The following is a 17,704-nucleotide window of genomic DNA, read 5'->3' on the forward strand; positions in this document are numbered from 1 at the left end:
GCATTTGGGTACTTGTCTTTATTTTTATGTATTCTCCACCAGGCCAGGTAATCTGTGCAGGTGAGGACCATGGCAATTTTATCTCTGTATCTCCAGTGTCTAGGATGCTCAAACAGTAATGAATATGTAAACATTAACCTTGGGTTATAAATAAATAAATTCATAACTCCAAGTTATAGCAGATACCCTCTGATGTCTGTGCTTGAAATGGCAAAATTTTTCCCCTTACCGTAAACACGGAAATCTCTTTGCAGAAGAGGGTGTACAACACTCCACAGTTATATTCACTTATGATATGGGCTACAACTTATTCCTTTGGTTTGAGCATTAAACAGGTACATTTTCCTTATTTTTAAGACATTAATAATCTTCAAAAGTGTCCTTTCCAGCTGTGTTGGCACCGGCAGCCTTGGCCCTATGGCATTGTAGTGATTTAATTGCTTCTCCAAGAATCTTCTCAATTTGATCCTCAGGTGATTTTCATCTATATTGGCATAGATTTATCTTGGTAAAGTTGAGTTCTAAATTACATACATGCAGCTATGGTGTATCAAAACATATTTTTTTATAAAAATATATAATAAGCAGTTTCACCAGTATCTTTCCTTTCATTACATTATTTCAATAGCCTTTTAATAAGTTAAAAGAGGCCTAATATCCATTAATATTATCAAGACTATTTCTTTCAATATATTCTTATTATAAAATTACAAAAAATATAAATTCATACCAACTTCTTCTGTTCACCCCAATTTGGATGCAAAATTATATATCAAAGGTTTTCAATCAATGGGCTGTCACTTGAATTTAACCTGTAGATATTTTATTTAGCTGTCACAGTGTTTTAAAAACTATTAGGCAATATTCAAAAATTGGGTGATTATACATAATAATCTGAATTTGTGAAAATCAACATACCGTGTAGGTCCACACCAACCACAGCTGAGAACTTCTGCTAGGTCATGCATGCTCCAGTTTGCAGGTTCACTCTCTCTTTCCAATGCCTTCTGTGTTTATTGTTTAAATTCCTGAAAAGGTGGTATTATAGAAAATTTGTTTTCTTTTTTCAAAGTTTGATTACTTTTGTTTCAAAAATGTTTTTATAGCAATGAATAAAAACAGTAGCTTTTGAGGAACCTGTTGTAGGCTTAATAATTAATCTGTCTATATTCTTCTTAGTCAAATGGTACTTCTATGTATCCATGAAAATTTAGAATGGAAAAGTAAGAAGAGAAATGAAATGATAGCAATTTAGATTGCCAGGGGCTTTCTTGTTCATTTCTTTGTCAGCTAGTTGAGTGATTCTGTGTTTGACTTGTGGTTTCTAGTATTGCCAGATGTAAGAATGCCCTGGAGTAAAGACAGGGGAAGCAGCCATGTTACAAACATCTCCTTTTTCATATGGGGGAGGATGAGCCGTCACTGTACTGGGAGTCCTCTTGAGTCCCCTGGGATTCATTCAACCTGAACTGTATCTGTGTCTTAGATAGATGTAGAATTTGGTAAACTATCTGCTATCAAGAAGTGATGTTAAACTCATCATGATAAACTTGGGGAACTCTGGGAAAATCATTTTATTAAGACTCCCTAACAATTGTTATCATTTATTAGATGTTTTCAAAGTCAAGATGCTTCATGCCCAAGAAATGCCCTGCTGGCTTGTTATGTATCCCATCCTCTCCCTTGCTGTGCAGTCCCGACCCTGGCTGATAGTATCCATATTCATGTGAAGTTTCTCCCTCATCTTGTGGCAGAGATCTGTAGCAAAACAAGGAATATTTTTTTAGGTAGATTGTATTAAAAATACACTTATTTGGGCAGTAAGTTCTCACATGATAGGAGCTAACACGGGTACATCAGTCACTGAAAGACTCAGAAAATTTAATTTGGGGGATACAAGGTGATTACAGAGAAGCATGCTCTTTTAAAAGATGTATAACACTTCTTAAAAAGTGTTAAAAGCTTGACTTTTTTATGTCAATATACCAAAGTTTCTTATTCTCTATAAACTGTACAATATTTGGGGCAACTAATTCCTATTGTGGGGCTGTCCTGTGCACTGTAAGATGTTTTCCAGTATTCTGGAATCCATCTACTGGATGCCAGTAGCAACCACCCTCCCCTGCAGTGTGACAGCCAAAACTGTCTCCAAAGATTGCCAGCTGTCCCATGGCGGACAAAATTGCCCCTGGTTGAGAACCATGCTATAGACCTTCTGAGATCTTTTGATTTTTGACAGAATGGTTCAGATTTTGTCTTCAAAGATCTCAAAAGGGACTGGTAAATCAGGAAAACTGTGTTCCCTCTCTGGACCCCTGAAGGGCAAAAGGAACACTTTCAAAGTGGAGGGCCTGTTTTCTTGTGCTGTGACTTTACTAACCTGCCCTTTTGCCTCAGGTTGAGTCCCTTCGTTAGTCCTAGCCTCTTGCCCTTTCATTAAAATAATGGAAGACCTAACTCCTAACTGACTGAGGACTAAATGAGGTAATATATGTGAACTGGCTGCTATACTGTATGTGCTTTTGTTCTTCTCATTACTGCACCCTCTGCACCACTTGTCAGCTACTGCATGGAAGGATCTGTTTTAGATTAAAGCATAATAGTCAGAACAACACTGTCTTGTCTCCGTGTATAGGCAGTCAACCTTGGCTACTTGGCTACCCAGACAAAGAAACCTTGAGTAGCCCTGGCTGGTGTAGCTCACTGGATTGATCATGGGCCCGTGAACCAGAGGATCGCGGTTTGATTCCCAGTCAGGGCACATGCCTGGGTTGCAGGCAGGTTCTCTGAAGGTCAGTTCCCTGCAGGGGATGCACTAGAGACAACCATACATTGATATTTCTCTCCCTCTCTCCTTCCCTTCCCCTCTAAAAATAAATAAATAAGTCTTTTTTTAAAAAACCTAACTTTTGCTAAGACTTAAACTAAAGAGATTAAAGTTATAATCTCTGCAAGAACCTCAATGTAGAAACTGAACTGTCCATCAAGGGCAAATCCATATACCTGGATCAACCAGAGTGCATATCAACTGCTGGCACAGGGAAACATAAAATGATTGGATTCCATCTCATATGGAGAGGTACAAAGGGAAAGGTGTTCCATTTTTTAACCTATCAGGGGCAGACAAAAATCTCCTGACAACATGTAAAACTGGGCTGTGTTTTTTCCCAGGAAGGCAGGCCTGTGCCTGCTGCAGGGAGCTGTGATGGTGAGCTGTGTGTTTACACAATTAAATCTGCATTTACCACAGGTTCCTGCATCAATCAATATTTTGACTTAGCAAAGCCTACTCCATATCAATTAACATATATTTTATCTTGCTTTCCCATGTTCCTTTGTCAAGCTGGCTGTCCCCCAAAGGTGGGCATTATATAAATCACAGATCCACCAATATCAGGTGCCCGAGACTCCAAGGGGAGACGTGCATTTTCTTGTAAGTCCACCTGGCCACAGGCTGTGAAGTGGTGAGGGTCACTGCTGCCTTCACAGAGCAGGGAAGTTGAACAGCTTTGGGGGCTGCTTGCATGCCAAAGGAAAGCTAAAGAATTTAATCAATCTTTGTAGTTATTTACTGCTTCATATATCGCAAGCGGAAGAGATTGTGTCATAATTACACGCTCTTCATTCCAAAAGGCTATGTTCATCTGTGGTGGCCACTAGCACTTAAATCTATGGGAAACATGTGTCCCACAGTGGAGGTTAATAATGAGCTGACATTTTCCCAGGAGCTCAGAAGGTTTCTGTAATCATGGACAATTGCTACACTGGCTTAAAAAGAGTAACAACCTGAGTCACTTGACTGTAAATGGGTTGTGGGTCATGTCTGGGTTGGTCTTGAGTTTCTCATAGTACCGAGGGTGGGTGTGGTCTGGGGATCAGTCCCAGGGCCTGGCTAGAGGAACTGGGGTCCCTGTGGAGCTGTGGACAAAGTGCAAGGCTCTCCCACAGGCCCTGACTTTTCCCCCTCTTAGAGGAAATGCAGCAGACATTTAAACATTTCCAAACCAAACAAGACACCCTGAAGGATTCTCCTCCTGTGGCCCCATCATCTGCCTCAGGCCGGATTTGAAAATATCAAACAAGGCAGTGACAGAGGCTGCTCTGCTAGGAAGAGGACTGGCAGGAAGACAGGACAACAAAGGCCGTCGCCGCTCCGTGCTGAGCATCTGTGCTGAGATCCAGGGGCTACATTTCAAAACTGAACACAGGGTGGTCTTCCAGCCGCAGTCCGGGGAGGGCTGTGATCTCCCACCCTTCCTTCATGGTCTAAAATAAAAGCTGGGGTGGCATTGAGGATTTCAATTTCTCTTATCAGTTCTTTTTAACCAGGGCACACTTGCTTTCATATTTTTAATGCTTATTTCTTAGAGACCATCCTTGTGCCCTAATTTGCTCTAAAAAGCCTCTTCATGCTCTGCCCTGCCTTCATAGCTCACTTAGATTTAACATTTCACCTGGACTTTGGTAGTAAAGGAAATAGAAGTCCTAGAACCAAACCTTCCACTTCTCCCCACAGTTGCTGATTCCATGAGAACAAAGCCTGCTTGAAAATCTTGAAAAGCTTCATCTAATGTCAGCACTGAATTTGAGGAAGAATAATGAAAGTTGTAACTTCAAACTTGTTCTGCATATAATTGTTAATAGAATTGTGGTCTCTCTCTCTCTCTCTCTTTAGTAATCTTGTTTTCCAAATTAAAATCCTAAAATTCTTCAGTGACTCATTCTCCACCTGGTCTGAAAAACAGAGTCCTGCAGGATCACCCAGGGCCACAAGATTGGGAGAGTGCCTAGGCTTCACATGGACACAGCCTCTCAGGAAAACTGCAGTCCTAGCAAGTGCTGGACCCTGTCCTCTCCATAAGGGGCCAGCTGGCTCTCCCCCAGGCCTGTGGGAAATTTCAATGGTGTGGGCTGTGCTTTGGGTGGTTTATGTACTTCCTGGACACATGTTATGGATGCCTTGTGCATCTTGTAACTTGTCAGGGTGGCTGTCATGGGTGCCCTGGGGATGCTTACCTTTTCAGCAATGCCTCTCCTGTTTCGGCTGCCACCCTGTCCTCTCCTGACTGCCCAATCCAGCTGGGTGGAGTCCAGTGGATTCAGGTTGGGGTTTCGGCCCTCTCAGTTACTGCCTGTGTAGTGGTAAACAAGTCTGCTTATCTAGGAAATGGATTTAACAATATGAACCTCGTAAGACTATCTGAAAAACTGACAGATCTTGCATGCAATTTAGCACAGAGCCTGATGCATCAGGAACCCAACAGTGAGCTGCTTCTCAATGTTCATAACATATCAGGGATCACACAAGTCTTCCCCAACTCACAAAGGAAACAGCTTTCCCCTGATCTTTCTTCTCTTTAAGAGGTGTGAATCTGGATGCAGGGCCTGTGTCTGGTGCACTTTCAGGAGCAACATGGCCTCCCACAGGGGACTGTGGAGAAGTACCTCAGAGGCTTTACCAGAAAGGTGGTTGGCTGTGGCTGGGCTTACCTACATGTTGGCTCTAGAGTGTTTTCTAGCTGAAGGAAATAAAATCTAGCTTCCAAATTACTCAAGGAAAGGCTGCCTCGTGAGCTCTAAGCCAGGGGCTGTCCTGAGCCTCGCTTCCATCTCCTCCACGATGAAACAATGTAAGTGTGACAATAATGGCTTCACAGACCATGGAAGAGACACCATGGGGAAATGCTTAGAAATGGGAGTGGGGAGGTCCTGGATAAAGTGCAAAGGACAGTGGCTAGAGCCCTTAATGAGGAGAGTGGGGGCAGATAAACTTTCTCTATAGGTGAGGGCTTACTTTGGGGAGTAAGGAAGTGAAATGCCCCCCAATAATTACCAGGAGAGAGACGAAGGAGTTTGTCCATTTCACATATCATGGGGCCCAGACTCAATTAAATTCAAAGTTCTGGGAGGCGACATGATACTGTTTGAAGAATAGAGTCTCTGCCCAGCTATAGCCAAGGCGCCTTGGGAATCTTTTTATCTGTGAGACAGCAGCTCCAACACTGGAAGGTAGGATGGAGCCCTTCTGGAAGGCACTGGTCTCCCAACTGCTCCTCAGACTTCCTCTGTCTCTTGCACAGACTTATGCCAAGAGGACTGGTGATTCAGCCCTGGGGTGGACACGGCCCCTTGGGACTGGAAAGCTGAATATTTATCAGTTGGATTGTTGTGGACTCAAGGCACTCTGAACTCAAAGACTTTTATTTTTTCCCAAATGATCTTGGTGACTGTGTGCTGTGGCTCTCCCTGGCCAATGTCTAGTCTGTGGTGTTTTTCCTTGCTCAGATAGTGTTTCATAGAGGCAGGTTTGGTAAAATGTCTTTCCGTTCCAATAAAATACATTAAAATATATTTCCATCTTAAATAAGTTGGTGTCTGTTTTGAATTAATCACCTTGATGTACAGTAATTAGGTATAGATGCATCAACAAGAGAGTTTTTTTTGTCTTTCAGGAAGGAGGTACTCATTCTATTTGTCACAGTACAATGGCATTTACTATAGGCCTGAAGATTTCCCCCCAAATCAGACTTCCACTTTCTAAAATGTCAAGACAATCCTCCTTAAATTATCTAGAAGTGGCTGCAGCAGTTTAGAAATTTTGAGCATGCACGACTAGAGAATTCTCTTGCTTCCCCAGAATCCAAGCAGCTGCCAAGTAAAACAAAAGTATGTGAGCCTTTCAGCCAGTGCCTGGCATTGGAGACTTGAAGATATAACTGTGGCCTCAGAGGACAGCAGTCCAGCTTCAAAAGCTGCTTTGCTAACTTTGGAATGGAACTCTTAAGACACATTTTAGATTCCTTCTTTCTGGACCTCTCTCTGTGTCTCTCTCCCTCCCATTCTCTTTCTACCTTAATTTATTATTCCCTCTCTCTATTCTTCCAACCCTTCTTCCCTTTCTCTCCCCCCTCATTTCCTCTCTCCCTCCCTCCTCTATCTTTCTTTGTTGTCTGTCCTTCTGTCTCTCCTTGCTCCTGCTTTCTTTCCCTCCCTGTCTCCGTATCTCTCCCTCTGTATCTCTCTTTGTTTCTCCTCCCTCGGTTCTGCCTGACGCATTTGTATCTAGGCATCATTGTTTGTGTACTCTGAGACTGCAGCCCCTTTCTTTGCCTTCTTTTTGTTCTATCCTCAAAAGATTTTATAACCAATAAAGGAATTTTTTGTTTGCCCCACCTGCTGCAATCACCACATCCTCTGTCAGGAGAATTCTGACACCACTGCTGTGGATAAGTGCCTAGACTTATGGCTCAGCTGAGACAGGCAGACTTCAGTGATTCCACCTGACTCTTCTTTGCAGAATTTAATAGAACCAAACAAGGGGCTTCATTGTTTTTAATAAAAATAGAGAGGTTCTGTTTTGTGGTGCTGGGCTCAAAATTTGTCCTTGCAGTTCCTCAAGGGCCAGTAATTAATCACAGAGGTATTTGGGTGGGCAAGATATTTTTGAAAATCATTTTACATTGCCTAACTAATTAATAGATAAGCCATAAAACTCACTCACCTGAACCTGAAAATATTTGTAATTCCAACTGCCTTTCTAGACCTGTGCTTTTAAAAGCGTGGTCCCTGGGCCAACATCGGCATCACCTGAGAACTTAAATATTAGGAATAGTAGCTCCTGAGCTCTGCCCCATATGGACTGCATCAGAAACTAGGGTTGGGCCCAGAAGTATGTATTTAACAAGCCCTCCAAATGATTCTGATGCACATTCAAGTTTGAGAATCCCTGCTTCAGAGTGAAGATCGCCTTTAAGCCTGTGTCTGCAATGTCAGATACAAAGTTCTTATATGTGATGTTGGGGGAAACGTATGAAAATGAACGGAATTTAGAAAACATGGGTTGGACTCCTGATAACAATAACCTAGTGGAGATCTGTAAATAGGGTCAACATTCTCCACATCATAGCGATATAGAAACAGCAACACAAAATGAGTCTCTTGCATCTTGAAAGAACCATGAATCACAGCATGCCGGAGGCGGGGATGGGTAGAGCAGTGTACTTCTTTGTACCACTAGGGGGCGCGCTGGCTTTTCCAATGTGGTCACTCTGAGAGACGCAGCGTTTTTTTGTCTTTGAGGTCCTGTCATTCTTTGTATAAACAAGTTACGTTCAAGTGTTTAGGATATAAATTACGACCATGCCGGCAGCCTCAGGAGGAATGTAAACACAGCACTGTGGTCGGAGCAAACTCTGAAACTGACTTCATAATTTATAGCAGGCCCCGGGTAGCTCAGTATAAAAAGGGGAGGGGGACCCTATTTAACTGCAAATACGATAATGGAGACAGAAAAAATTTTAAGTCACTGCTTAATTTTGGGAAAAAACAAAGAAATCATAAGGATTAGGAAGATAGTGAAGACTTTTTAAGACAGGAGGTTTGACTAGGACGATGTCTTTGGACTGAAATCACTTGAAACATAAAAACCTGTGTGTGAGATATCTACTCAGTGGTATTAGTGCCTGGTAACTGGTTGGGAGAAAGACCATTCGGGGAACTAGTAACAAAGGAGAGTTTTCAAAAGCGAAAGCAAAAACAAAACAAAAACCCAGGCCAGAGCTGGAGAAGAAAACCAAAGTGTGATTTGGGGAGAGAACCTCTACTCCTGAGATCTAGGTTGCCACTGCTGCCCTTGAGTGTAAAGTGCTGGTCAGAAAAAAAGTGGGCTGGGTCCTCCTGCCTAGGGGCCTATACTGTCTCTTTGTTATTTATAGCTTCGCCAGCCTTTGCCCACAGCATTCATGACTGGGAAATCTCGGGAGGCTGATCAAGAAAAGAACCAGAACCGTGAAGGGATCCCTGAGGAAAAGCATCACATTGCTTGTGAAAAGAAAGGAGGGAATATAGGGCACAAAGAAGGGAAATGTGGGGATTGGAGAGTGCCAACGCTAAGCAGGGTAAGCCAGGCTCTGAATTAGGGGGTGGGGACAGAGAGCAGGCACCAAACGTTTGTGAGGGCCAGGTTCTGTTACTCTCCAAGAAAGGCAAAGAAACCGGGATGGATGCTAGAGACCGCCCACTGCTGTGCCCACAGCCTTCCCTTCACCCCAGCCCATATAACCTTTGTATGGATGGTATCAACATCCATACAAACTTTGGTCTTGCAAAGAGGAAGTAGGTATTGTTTTTTGGCACCTAATCCTCACTGGCTACTCAGCCTGCCCTGTCACTGTAAGCTGGTAGGTTAGAGGAAAGAGCAAAAGGAAAACTCTCTTGGAGCTCAAGAAGGAGAACAAAAAGGGCAATTCATTTCTTTAAATGAAACAAATCTTGCCTTTCATTATCTTGCTTGGTTTTCTTTAAGTTACTTTCACCTTCTGGATTTTGTTTAGCCAGAAAGAGGTAGGGCGAAGGAAAGAAAGGAATAACAGAAAATGTTTCTTCTTCTCTTTGTCTTCTGAGAAGGCAGCTTCTGACAATCAGAAGCTGCCCTGTTACTAATGGCACAGACCCCACACCATGTCAATTACACAACTTGGGGGGGTGTGTAGAGTTGCATTGGCTGGGTGGTGAGGACAACCTGGTGATTACAGAATGCTTCAGGGAAAACAGGTCCCTTTAAAACAACTATTTGTTATATACATTTTATTGAAAATTTTTTACATCAAAATAGTTTGGCAAACTGTAAAAGTATACATAACTGCAAATATATCCTCCTTTTAAAATACAAGCAAAGTGTGAGTATACAAGAGATAATAAAAATATCTTTAAAATATGGTGGTAAAAAATAACCTGCTAAAAATAATTGTATTGTCACAATACTGAAAACCATGATCTCCAACTAAACACATTGTTTCTAAATACTTTCTTAATAATACTCTTTGGCACCTGCATCCAAACATAGTGTTTGGAGAAACAGAATTCTCTCCTTAGCTGGGCAACAAGGCGCGGCTTTCTTCATATCTTGTGTTTAGCACTGCCTTTTTGAAAAGCATATACATTTTCATAGACAAAGAAAAACACACAAACAACTTGTCTGCGTTTTCAGACCCTGATTATTGAAGGCAATGAAGATCCCAGAGTTACATTTTTATGTTTTTCATGTGGTAACTTTTTACCATCTTCGCTAACAAGTTGAGTTCTCAATTAGCTCTCCCCCTCATTGGCTCCTGCACAACCATGCCAGGGTCTGTCCTTCTACCACTGGTAGACAAGTGTCAGTGAACAATGCTGGCCTGGGGATTCTAAGTGATGGATGTGTTACTGACTGCTGTGGGGTGTACTTCACGTGCTTCCATGTCAGTTCATTCTGCCTCGCCCCCACCTCCACGGAGAAAGTGGCCCTGGCATGGCATCCCTCCCTCCATTCACATGACACAGGGCTTAATATCCTGACATACACTATTGTGATGGTGATGGTGATAATATGGCCCACTTGCAGAGGGGTGGAAGGAAGAAATGCCATTAAAGTTGAGGACGAAATCTTTTCTGTCACACACTGGGGCAGAGTGATGCTGGTATCGAGGCAGTCCCACTGAAAGAAGAAAATAAAAATTCTTTTCAGAAACAAATTTGACCAGCTGAGGGTGGAGTGTATTATTTAAAAAATTAATTTAATTGGTGCCTTATTTTGACTCAGGATGAGAAGGGATTTGTCTATTGCTATAAAACTGGTAGAGGAAACCAGCTTTGGAAGTTTTTCAAAGTTTTAAACTTTAGGTCTGGAATCATTATGTTTTGTTTTTATGTACCCACAAACACCTCACATCCCCTCTAAACCAGGTTATCATGTGCTTGAACTTCCCACTACTCCTGGAGGCCCAGAGGAACGATTCAATCACCATTCAGTCGCAGGAGGAGCTGCGACACCAGACAGCGGGACAATTTGACCCAGGCTCTTGTTCCGGGTTCCTGATCACAGGGCTCCTTCCAGAGCCCAAGCTCCTCACTCCAGAAACACCACTGTCGCCCTCGCATCTTATTTCCCAGCTAACTGGCCCGGTCAGATTAGCAGGCCACAGCAGGGATATTTCCTGTGCCTAAAACGGGGACAGAAAACAATCCCAGTGCTAAAGAAAGGGCCAAGAAAGAAAGCTCAGCCTTCATAGGTCCGGAACGTCTCCCGCTTCCTCTGGAAAAGCCAGGATTCTGGGGAACAGAGAACGCCCTTCGATAAGAGCTCAGCTGCAGACCCTTCTGCGCAGCCAGGCGTCCGCCAGCGTGGGGAGCCTCGCGGAGAGGAGGGCGAAGGCCCATAGCTCTCTTCCCCGGTGCGCTTCTCCGCCTACAGGGCGCCAGAGCCGGGCGGCCACTGGGCACCCAGCAGTCCGCCCTTTGCTGTCTCGGAGCCTGTGAGTCCCGATGAGCGATTCACCAGGGGTGTTTGGCAAGCGCTGGGACCTGGCCTTCTCCGGAACCGGACCTCTCTCGGTGTCAGACTGTGTTAGGCCTGTTGGCCTGAGTCTGTCTGATTATCTATGTAGTGTGGGAACCAAAAGTTGCACGTTGGTGCAGGGCCTGATTCAGCTTCTGAGTGTGTGAAAATCATACCTGTTGCCTGCGGCGCAGTGCCCTGTTCGCTTCGCCTCGGCCTGGCTGGCCTGCGCTTATCGCCTGGTAACACCTAATGTTGCCACACATGAATTGCAATGCTCTCATAAAGCAGCAACTAGTCCACGCGTCCCCGATGTGCCTTTGTGGTTCTGCACACAGGTGCGCTTGGCCAGCAAACTACAGTACATCATGGTGCCAATTTCTGGATCTTCAAGTAACTGGCCCGGCAGGAGCTCGAGCAAACGCTCAAAGGTTGGCGCTTTCAGTGACCCGAAGGACAATAAAAATCCTAGCTCTTTTTTTGAAGGCTCTCAGGACTTAATGAAGGGCACAGGGCCTCTCTGAGCACGCAGGATCTGGCCTCTCTGTCCTAAGTGGGAGGGTGCGGACCTCGTGGGTGTTCTGAAGGCGGGGTTCATACTGTGTATGTCTGTGTGTGTACACCCTTGAGCGCTGGGAGTGAGGGCGCTTCTGGGCCCACAGCCTCAACCCTGCCTGACCTCCCCACTCCTTGCTGGGCCCTGGACACCCAGTCCGCCACGGGACCTAGAGGGCAGCACAGAAAACAGGCCTTGCAGGGCGCCCTGCACCCGGCCTGCCTGAGAGATGTCAACAAGGGCTCGGGTACGGCCTAATAAGTGAGGTATACGGGAGCCCTGGGACCAGAGAGGAAGGTGCAGAGCACTCTCCTCAGGCTTGGGCCAAGGCGCGGCCTCCCTGTCATTCCCAGACTAGGCCCAAAGGTCCTGAGATGCTCCTGGGGAAGGTCGTCACTGCCAAAGCCTGCCTGCTACGTTCTCTTCGAGACAGAGTCCTGCTTCCAGATTCCCGCAATTCTTGGGTCTTGTGAGTACGGCCTGTGTGTGGAGTGGGCAGAGGGCAGCCACACGGAAGGATCGTAAGTCTCTTTCGTGTGTGTGTGTGTGTGTGTGTGTGTGTGTGTGTGTGTGTGTGTAATTTTAGCGTGCTCACTGGCAGCGGCTGCAAAACTTTAGAGCCTGGGTTCAGATTGAGCAGGGCCTGTTGGCATGGGGGCCGGTGAGCTGCCTGCAGAGCCAGAAGAGCAGCGAGTGGGCCGGTGAGTGGACCAGTGGGCTCCGCTTGGGGTGGGCAGTGACTGACAGCCAGTCCATGGGGATAAAAAGTGTAAGAGAGGAGGGTCATCTGTACTGGTTACTTGTAGAAATTCCCATAAAATTGAACAAGACTCTTCTTTCAGTGACTTAAGTCAGGCTAAAATCCTCTCCAGTGTGGTCCTGCCGAGACTGTCTTTGTTTAGTTAACCTCTGAGGCCCACATTTAAAAGGCCTATTTGGGAAATTTCACCATCCAGGGAACCAACATCTTCTGCCTATTTCTGGGCTTCCCTTCCCCCTGGAGCCCTTGTGGTACACCAATTCACAAACATAGAATGTATGCATTATCCTGCGAATCATTTTCTAATATGGGTAAGGCAATGTAAGTGAGAACGGTTTGATGTAAAGGCACACCCAATTTTAATATGTGGCCATGGGTGCCCCAGAGGAGGTAAATATAAAAGAGTTTATCTCTACTTTTTTGATAAATCTAGTTAAGTATTGGAAAATCTCCTCCACCCTGCCTCCTCCCACATATTAAAGATGTGTGGGACGAGGCAAGATAGATTTGGCAAGTCAATAAATTTTCATTATCCTCGGCCAACACAATTTACACCAGCAACACAAGTGGTGTCCAATGGGCAGGCATTATTCTAAGGGAGTCATAGTATGGACCTCAGGTCCAGCTGGCCTAGGACAGACTTAGGTGTCACCAGGTGGGCACTATGTGGGGAAGCAGGACATTCAACAGCCTGCAGAAGGTCCTGGCACCCCACTCTGCTTTCCTCGCTATCACTCCCTCCCTTCTCCTCCTCTCAACATCTGCCCAGTTTCAACCTCTCCCCACCCACACCCGCAGCATACGGAACTTGTCTTTCTGACATTTACTTTTGTGCAAAAATACAGCAAGAAAAAAAAACTTTACAAAAGACAAAAGAAAACAGAACTCTATGGCCAAGGCCCCCAAAGGCATGTATGCCTTCTCTCTAAGCTAAGTGAGGCCTGAGAGTTGAGACCTCCAGTCCATAGGGACACGGAGATACCCTAAGCTGGAGACATCATCTTCCTAGGAATGCAAATACTAGAGGCCCACATCTAGGCCAGGAGTATGGGGAAAAAGGTAAGACCCCAGTCCTTTTCCTCCCATGAATAAGGTGTAGCTCCCCGCCAGCATCAACTCCTATCAGTGCCTTCAGACCTCTAGGCTGCGGCAACCCGTAGCCATTTGCAGTAGCCACCGAACCTGGAGTCCTAGAGGCAGCGCCCCCAGAAGGCTTGCTGCTTTACCTGACAGCTCCTCGCGGGCGTTCTGGTGCAGGTAGCTCTGCTCCAGCGAGTACGAGGACATGCTAGAATGTAGGCCTGCCGCCGAGGCCGCGGGGTTGCTGCTGGGCGTCAGGGTGGCAGGCTGCTTGAGGTAAGGCGAGGCGCCGGTGGAGCTCCAGTGCGTCCCGGGGCTGGTGTAAGGAGAGTGGCACTCGATGGCGCTCGCCAGGGCAGGAGAAGAAGGCACAGGGCTGCTGCTGCTGTCCGGGCCGTAATCCCCCCCGCCGCTGCCGCCGCCCCCAGCCGTGCCTACACCCCCAGGCCCGGCGGGCACCGGGCAGCTGGCCATGTAGGTGGAGCCCGGGTTGGGCGACATGTGTGGGACATGGTGGTGGTGGTGGTGGTGGTGGTGGTGCGGGTGTGCGTGGCCCGGGGTGCCTGTGCCGGCATCGTAGCTCGCAGGCATCATGTCGAGGCCGCCGTAACCGCCCTGGCCGTGGCAACCAAGCGGCGCCGACGGGGGTGCCTGAAAGTCGAAACTCTGGGGCAGTAGCGAAGCCCCGAAGCCCAAGCCGCTCACCACGCGGTGGTACATGGGCTTCAGAGCCTGGCACTTCCGCCTGAAGCCTCGCGGACGGCGGCGGAAAGAGCCCTCCTCGAACATGAACTCGCTGGCGGGGTCGATGGTCCAGTAGTGACCCTTGCCGGGCCGCCCGAGACCCTTGGGCAGCTTGATGAAGCACTCGTTGAGCGAGAGGTTGTGGCGCACGGAGTTCTTCCAGCCCTGGTAGGCGCCGCGGAAGAAGGGGAAGCGCGCCTGCAGGAACTGGTAGATCTCGCTGAGCGTCAGGCGCTTGCTGGGCGAGCTCTGGATTGCCATGACGATGAGCGCGATGTACGAGTAGGGCGGCTTCTCCGGCCGCCGCAGCCCGGAGCTCGCCTTCTTGGCGCCCCCGCTCCCGGCGCCCGCGCCGCCCGCGCTCTTGCAGGCGGCGGAGGAGGCGCTGGCGGAATTGGAGGAGGACGAGGAGGAGGAGGCGCAAGAGGAGGACGACGACGAGGACAACGAGGTGGTCTCCAGGGTGGTGGCGGTGGTCGACGGGCTCATCAGGGCGGCCTGGAGTGCGCTGGGGGTCGGGCTGCACGCGCTGCGGAGCGGGGCCGGGGGTGGGCGCGGCGGCGGCCCGCCCTCGGTGGTCATCTGGGACTCCGCGGAGAGCCGGGCCGCGGGGGCGGGCCCCGGGCCGGGAGCGGAGGCGCCCGAACGGCGTTGGCCCAGGAGCGCGGCGAGCGCCCTTGCCCGCAAACCGAGCTGCAGCCCTGGCCACTCCGAGCCAGCGCTTCGGCGTCGCCTCCCTCAGCTCAGCTGTGGCTTCAGGCGGCGGCGGCGGGCGGGAGGCCACGCCCGGAGCATCACTGCCCTGACCCTCGAGTCCCTGCCTCGAGAAACGGCCTCCCGGGCGGCGGAGTTGAAGCTGCCGGGCGTCAGACAGCTGTGCCGGCGAGCGCAGACTGCGGCCCGGGCTGCAGCCGGGACCCGGGGGACTAGCGCGACGTCTCCGTCAGGAGCGCTCCTCGCTCTGTGTCTCAGACTTCCTCCCGCCCGCCGCTCCCCCAACCGCCCTCCCTCCCTCCACCCCTACCCCGCCTTGTCCCCTCCTCGCGGCGCCGTCGCTTCGGGGAGGGCACGCTCCGCCTAAGGCGCTCCACCTCGCCCCTGCTCCCCACCTGGCCGCAGGGTCCCTTTCTTATCTCTTTCTTCACACTCCAGAGTTCCCTTAGGTCTTTTAATGTCAATCTCGGCCTCTTTCCCTCTCACCCACCCACCCCTCTGTAAAAGGAAGAAGTCACAGGCTAAGCCCCTTTTTGCTAGGATGACCCCCACCCCAAGCAAAACTCGACCACCTATAGCTTTATTAAAACTTTCTCTTTGCCCCTTACAGCGCCCCTGCCTCTTATCCCAGACACTAACTGACCCTAGTGAAACCGACCTACCCCTCCTGTCCTTCCTTCCCTCTCTTCTCCTGCCCACCTTCTCCTCCTCCACACCACCCCCTCCTCCTCCCTCTCCCCCTCCCGCTCCTCCTATTCGCCCATCCTGGGTCTAGGAGCGCTGCCTCCGGTGCTGCCTCCGCGGCCGCCGGGAGCCTTCTTAGCTGCCTTTACCCCGGGTGCCCGCACTGACACCATCTGTCAACTTCATTTAGACATTGCAGCCCTCAGCACTCCGGGGGCCCGACGCCCAAAGGTAATGTGCCGGTCTTCTCTCTTTCTGACAGGGCTTGCAGGCCTTACAACAATTGTTACAGAGGGTGAGCAGCCAGGGCGCTCTAGCGCCCCAGGTTTATGTCCTGGGGCGATCATTGGCATTTGCTGAACTTTGAGAAGAAGGGTTTAAGAAAAAACTAAACCAAGTTTTAGAGAAGCTGAAATCTGGTTGAAGAATAGGACTCATTTTGCATTTGTTTCCACTTCCTTTCCGTTTTCCACTTGACATTTTATAACAAATGCAGAAAGCAAGCCCGTGCTGAGTGAGGTAAGATAGCTGTATTTATATTCAGTCCTGAAGGGGCGTGTTACTGTCACTAGATTTAAAGTCTTAATGTTGCCCACCAAAAGAATTGTACATCGGAAAGTTACCTTTTGTGGCAGAATACTTCAAGTCAATGTGGCTAATTCCTCTTCCAGTCAGAGTCTAGCTAGGAGAGAAGTTGTGCCCTCAGGAGGAATTACTTCCAGTAAGGCCGGACAGTTAGTTATTGTGTTGCACGTGCAAGGAAATGTAGTCTGACCAGAAACAGGGGCTGGGAGTGGGAGGTGGAGAGCAGGAGGCCTGGGAGCTGACGAGGCAGAGGGAGGCCCCGAGGGGAGGCGCTGCAGACCAGAGGACCCAGACTGGAAGCAGCGCTGGGCACACCTCTGTGTCTACTCTGAAAGGACCAAGTGCTGAGAAACCTGGGGAGGTTGTGGGGTGGGCAAGAGAGGGCAGATTGGGCTGAGATCCTGTGAAAGGTGGGCAGAAAAAGAGCCTTGGGTGAAACAGAACCAAGTCAGGCCTCTTGGGGCTGACCGTTGTCTGTGCCCTTAGAGTGCCTGGGGGACTGATCCTGGCTGAGTGTGCTAGTGGGGCTGTAGAAGCAGAGGAGTGGGAAGGGTGGGAGGGGAAGGTTGGGGGTTGGGCTGGATCTGGCCCCAGACAGTGACCTGAAGTTGAGTGGAAGCAGGCTTTTTCCATCAAACCCTGCCTGGATACCACACACAGAGACTGAGTGTCAGTTTACTGCCTTGAGCCGGTTCCTTTTCCCTAAGCTCCACAGTAATTAGACAAAGAAAACCTAAATTAGTTGAACAGGCGTCGACAGCTTCCTCCAGAGCACCCCTGGTACCTACATGGGAATGTGTCCGAAAATGGCTTGATTGTAGCCGAGAGTCAGCTAAGAAAACACGGCCCAAATGAACTCAGTTTACCGCCCATTTCCAATAGAAAAAAGAAACAAGTCGTCCTTTTCCGGATGGGATGTTTTGATTGAGTTGGGGTAGAAGGTTTCTCGTGGTTTCCACTTCTAAGAATTTCTGAGTGACTGATGAGCGGGGTTTTTGGTGAGGGGGGGAAGGGGTACCTATTTATTTCATAGTATTTTTCTCTTATCCCCTTTTAGTCACTATGCATGGCATAATTTAAGTGTAGGTAACTAAATATCAAAGTAAATATAGCATGTTCACGAAATTGATGCTGTAAGTATCTAAAACATAAATAAAATAAAAAGTGGAGTGAGGACTGATCGTATCTAAAAGGAGCTCCATTCTGTGTGTGTGTGTGTGTGTGTGTGTGTGTGTGTGTGTGTGTGTGTGTTGGGAAGAGAATTGGC

The 17,704-nt window shown here is 48.1% G+C and overlaps 1 protein-coding gene across 1 annotated transcript; it reads right to left on the minus strand.

Annotated features, from left to right (window-relative positions):
- Positions 1-10,307: 10,307 nt before the first annotated feature.
- FOXF2 (forkhead box F2) lies at positions 10,308-15,036 on the minus strand. Its single transcript, XM_037163982.2, has 2 exons — positions 13,857-15,036; positions 10,308-10,474 (listed from the first exon to the last, which is right to left on the minus strand). Exons 1-2 carry the CDS (start codon positions 15,034-15,036, stop codon positions 10,308-10,310), a joined length of 1,347 nt encoding a protein of 448 aa, XP_037019877.2.
- Between the last annotated feature and the right edge of the window lie 2,668 nt (positions 15,037-17,704).

Source organism: Artibeus jamaicensis, unplaced genomic scaffold, assembly GCF_021234435.1.
Source record: "Artibeus jamaicensis isolate MK-2021 breed Jamaican fruit bat unplaced genomic scaffold, CSHL_Jam_final contig_3238, whole genome shotgun sequence".
Taxonomy (NCBI): Eukaryota; Metazoa; Chordata; class Mammalia; order Chiroptera; family Phyllostomidae; genus Artibeus; species Artibeus jamaicensis.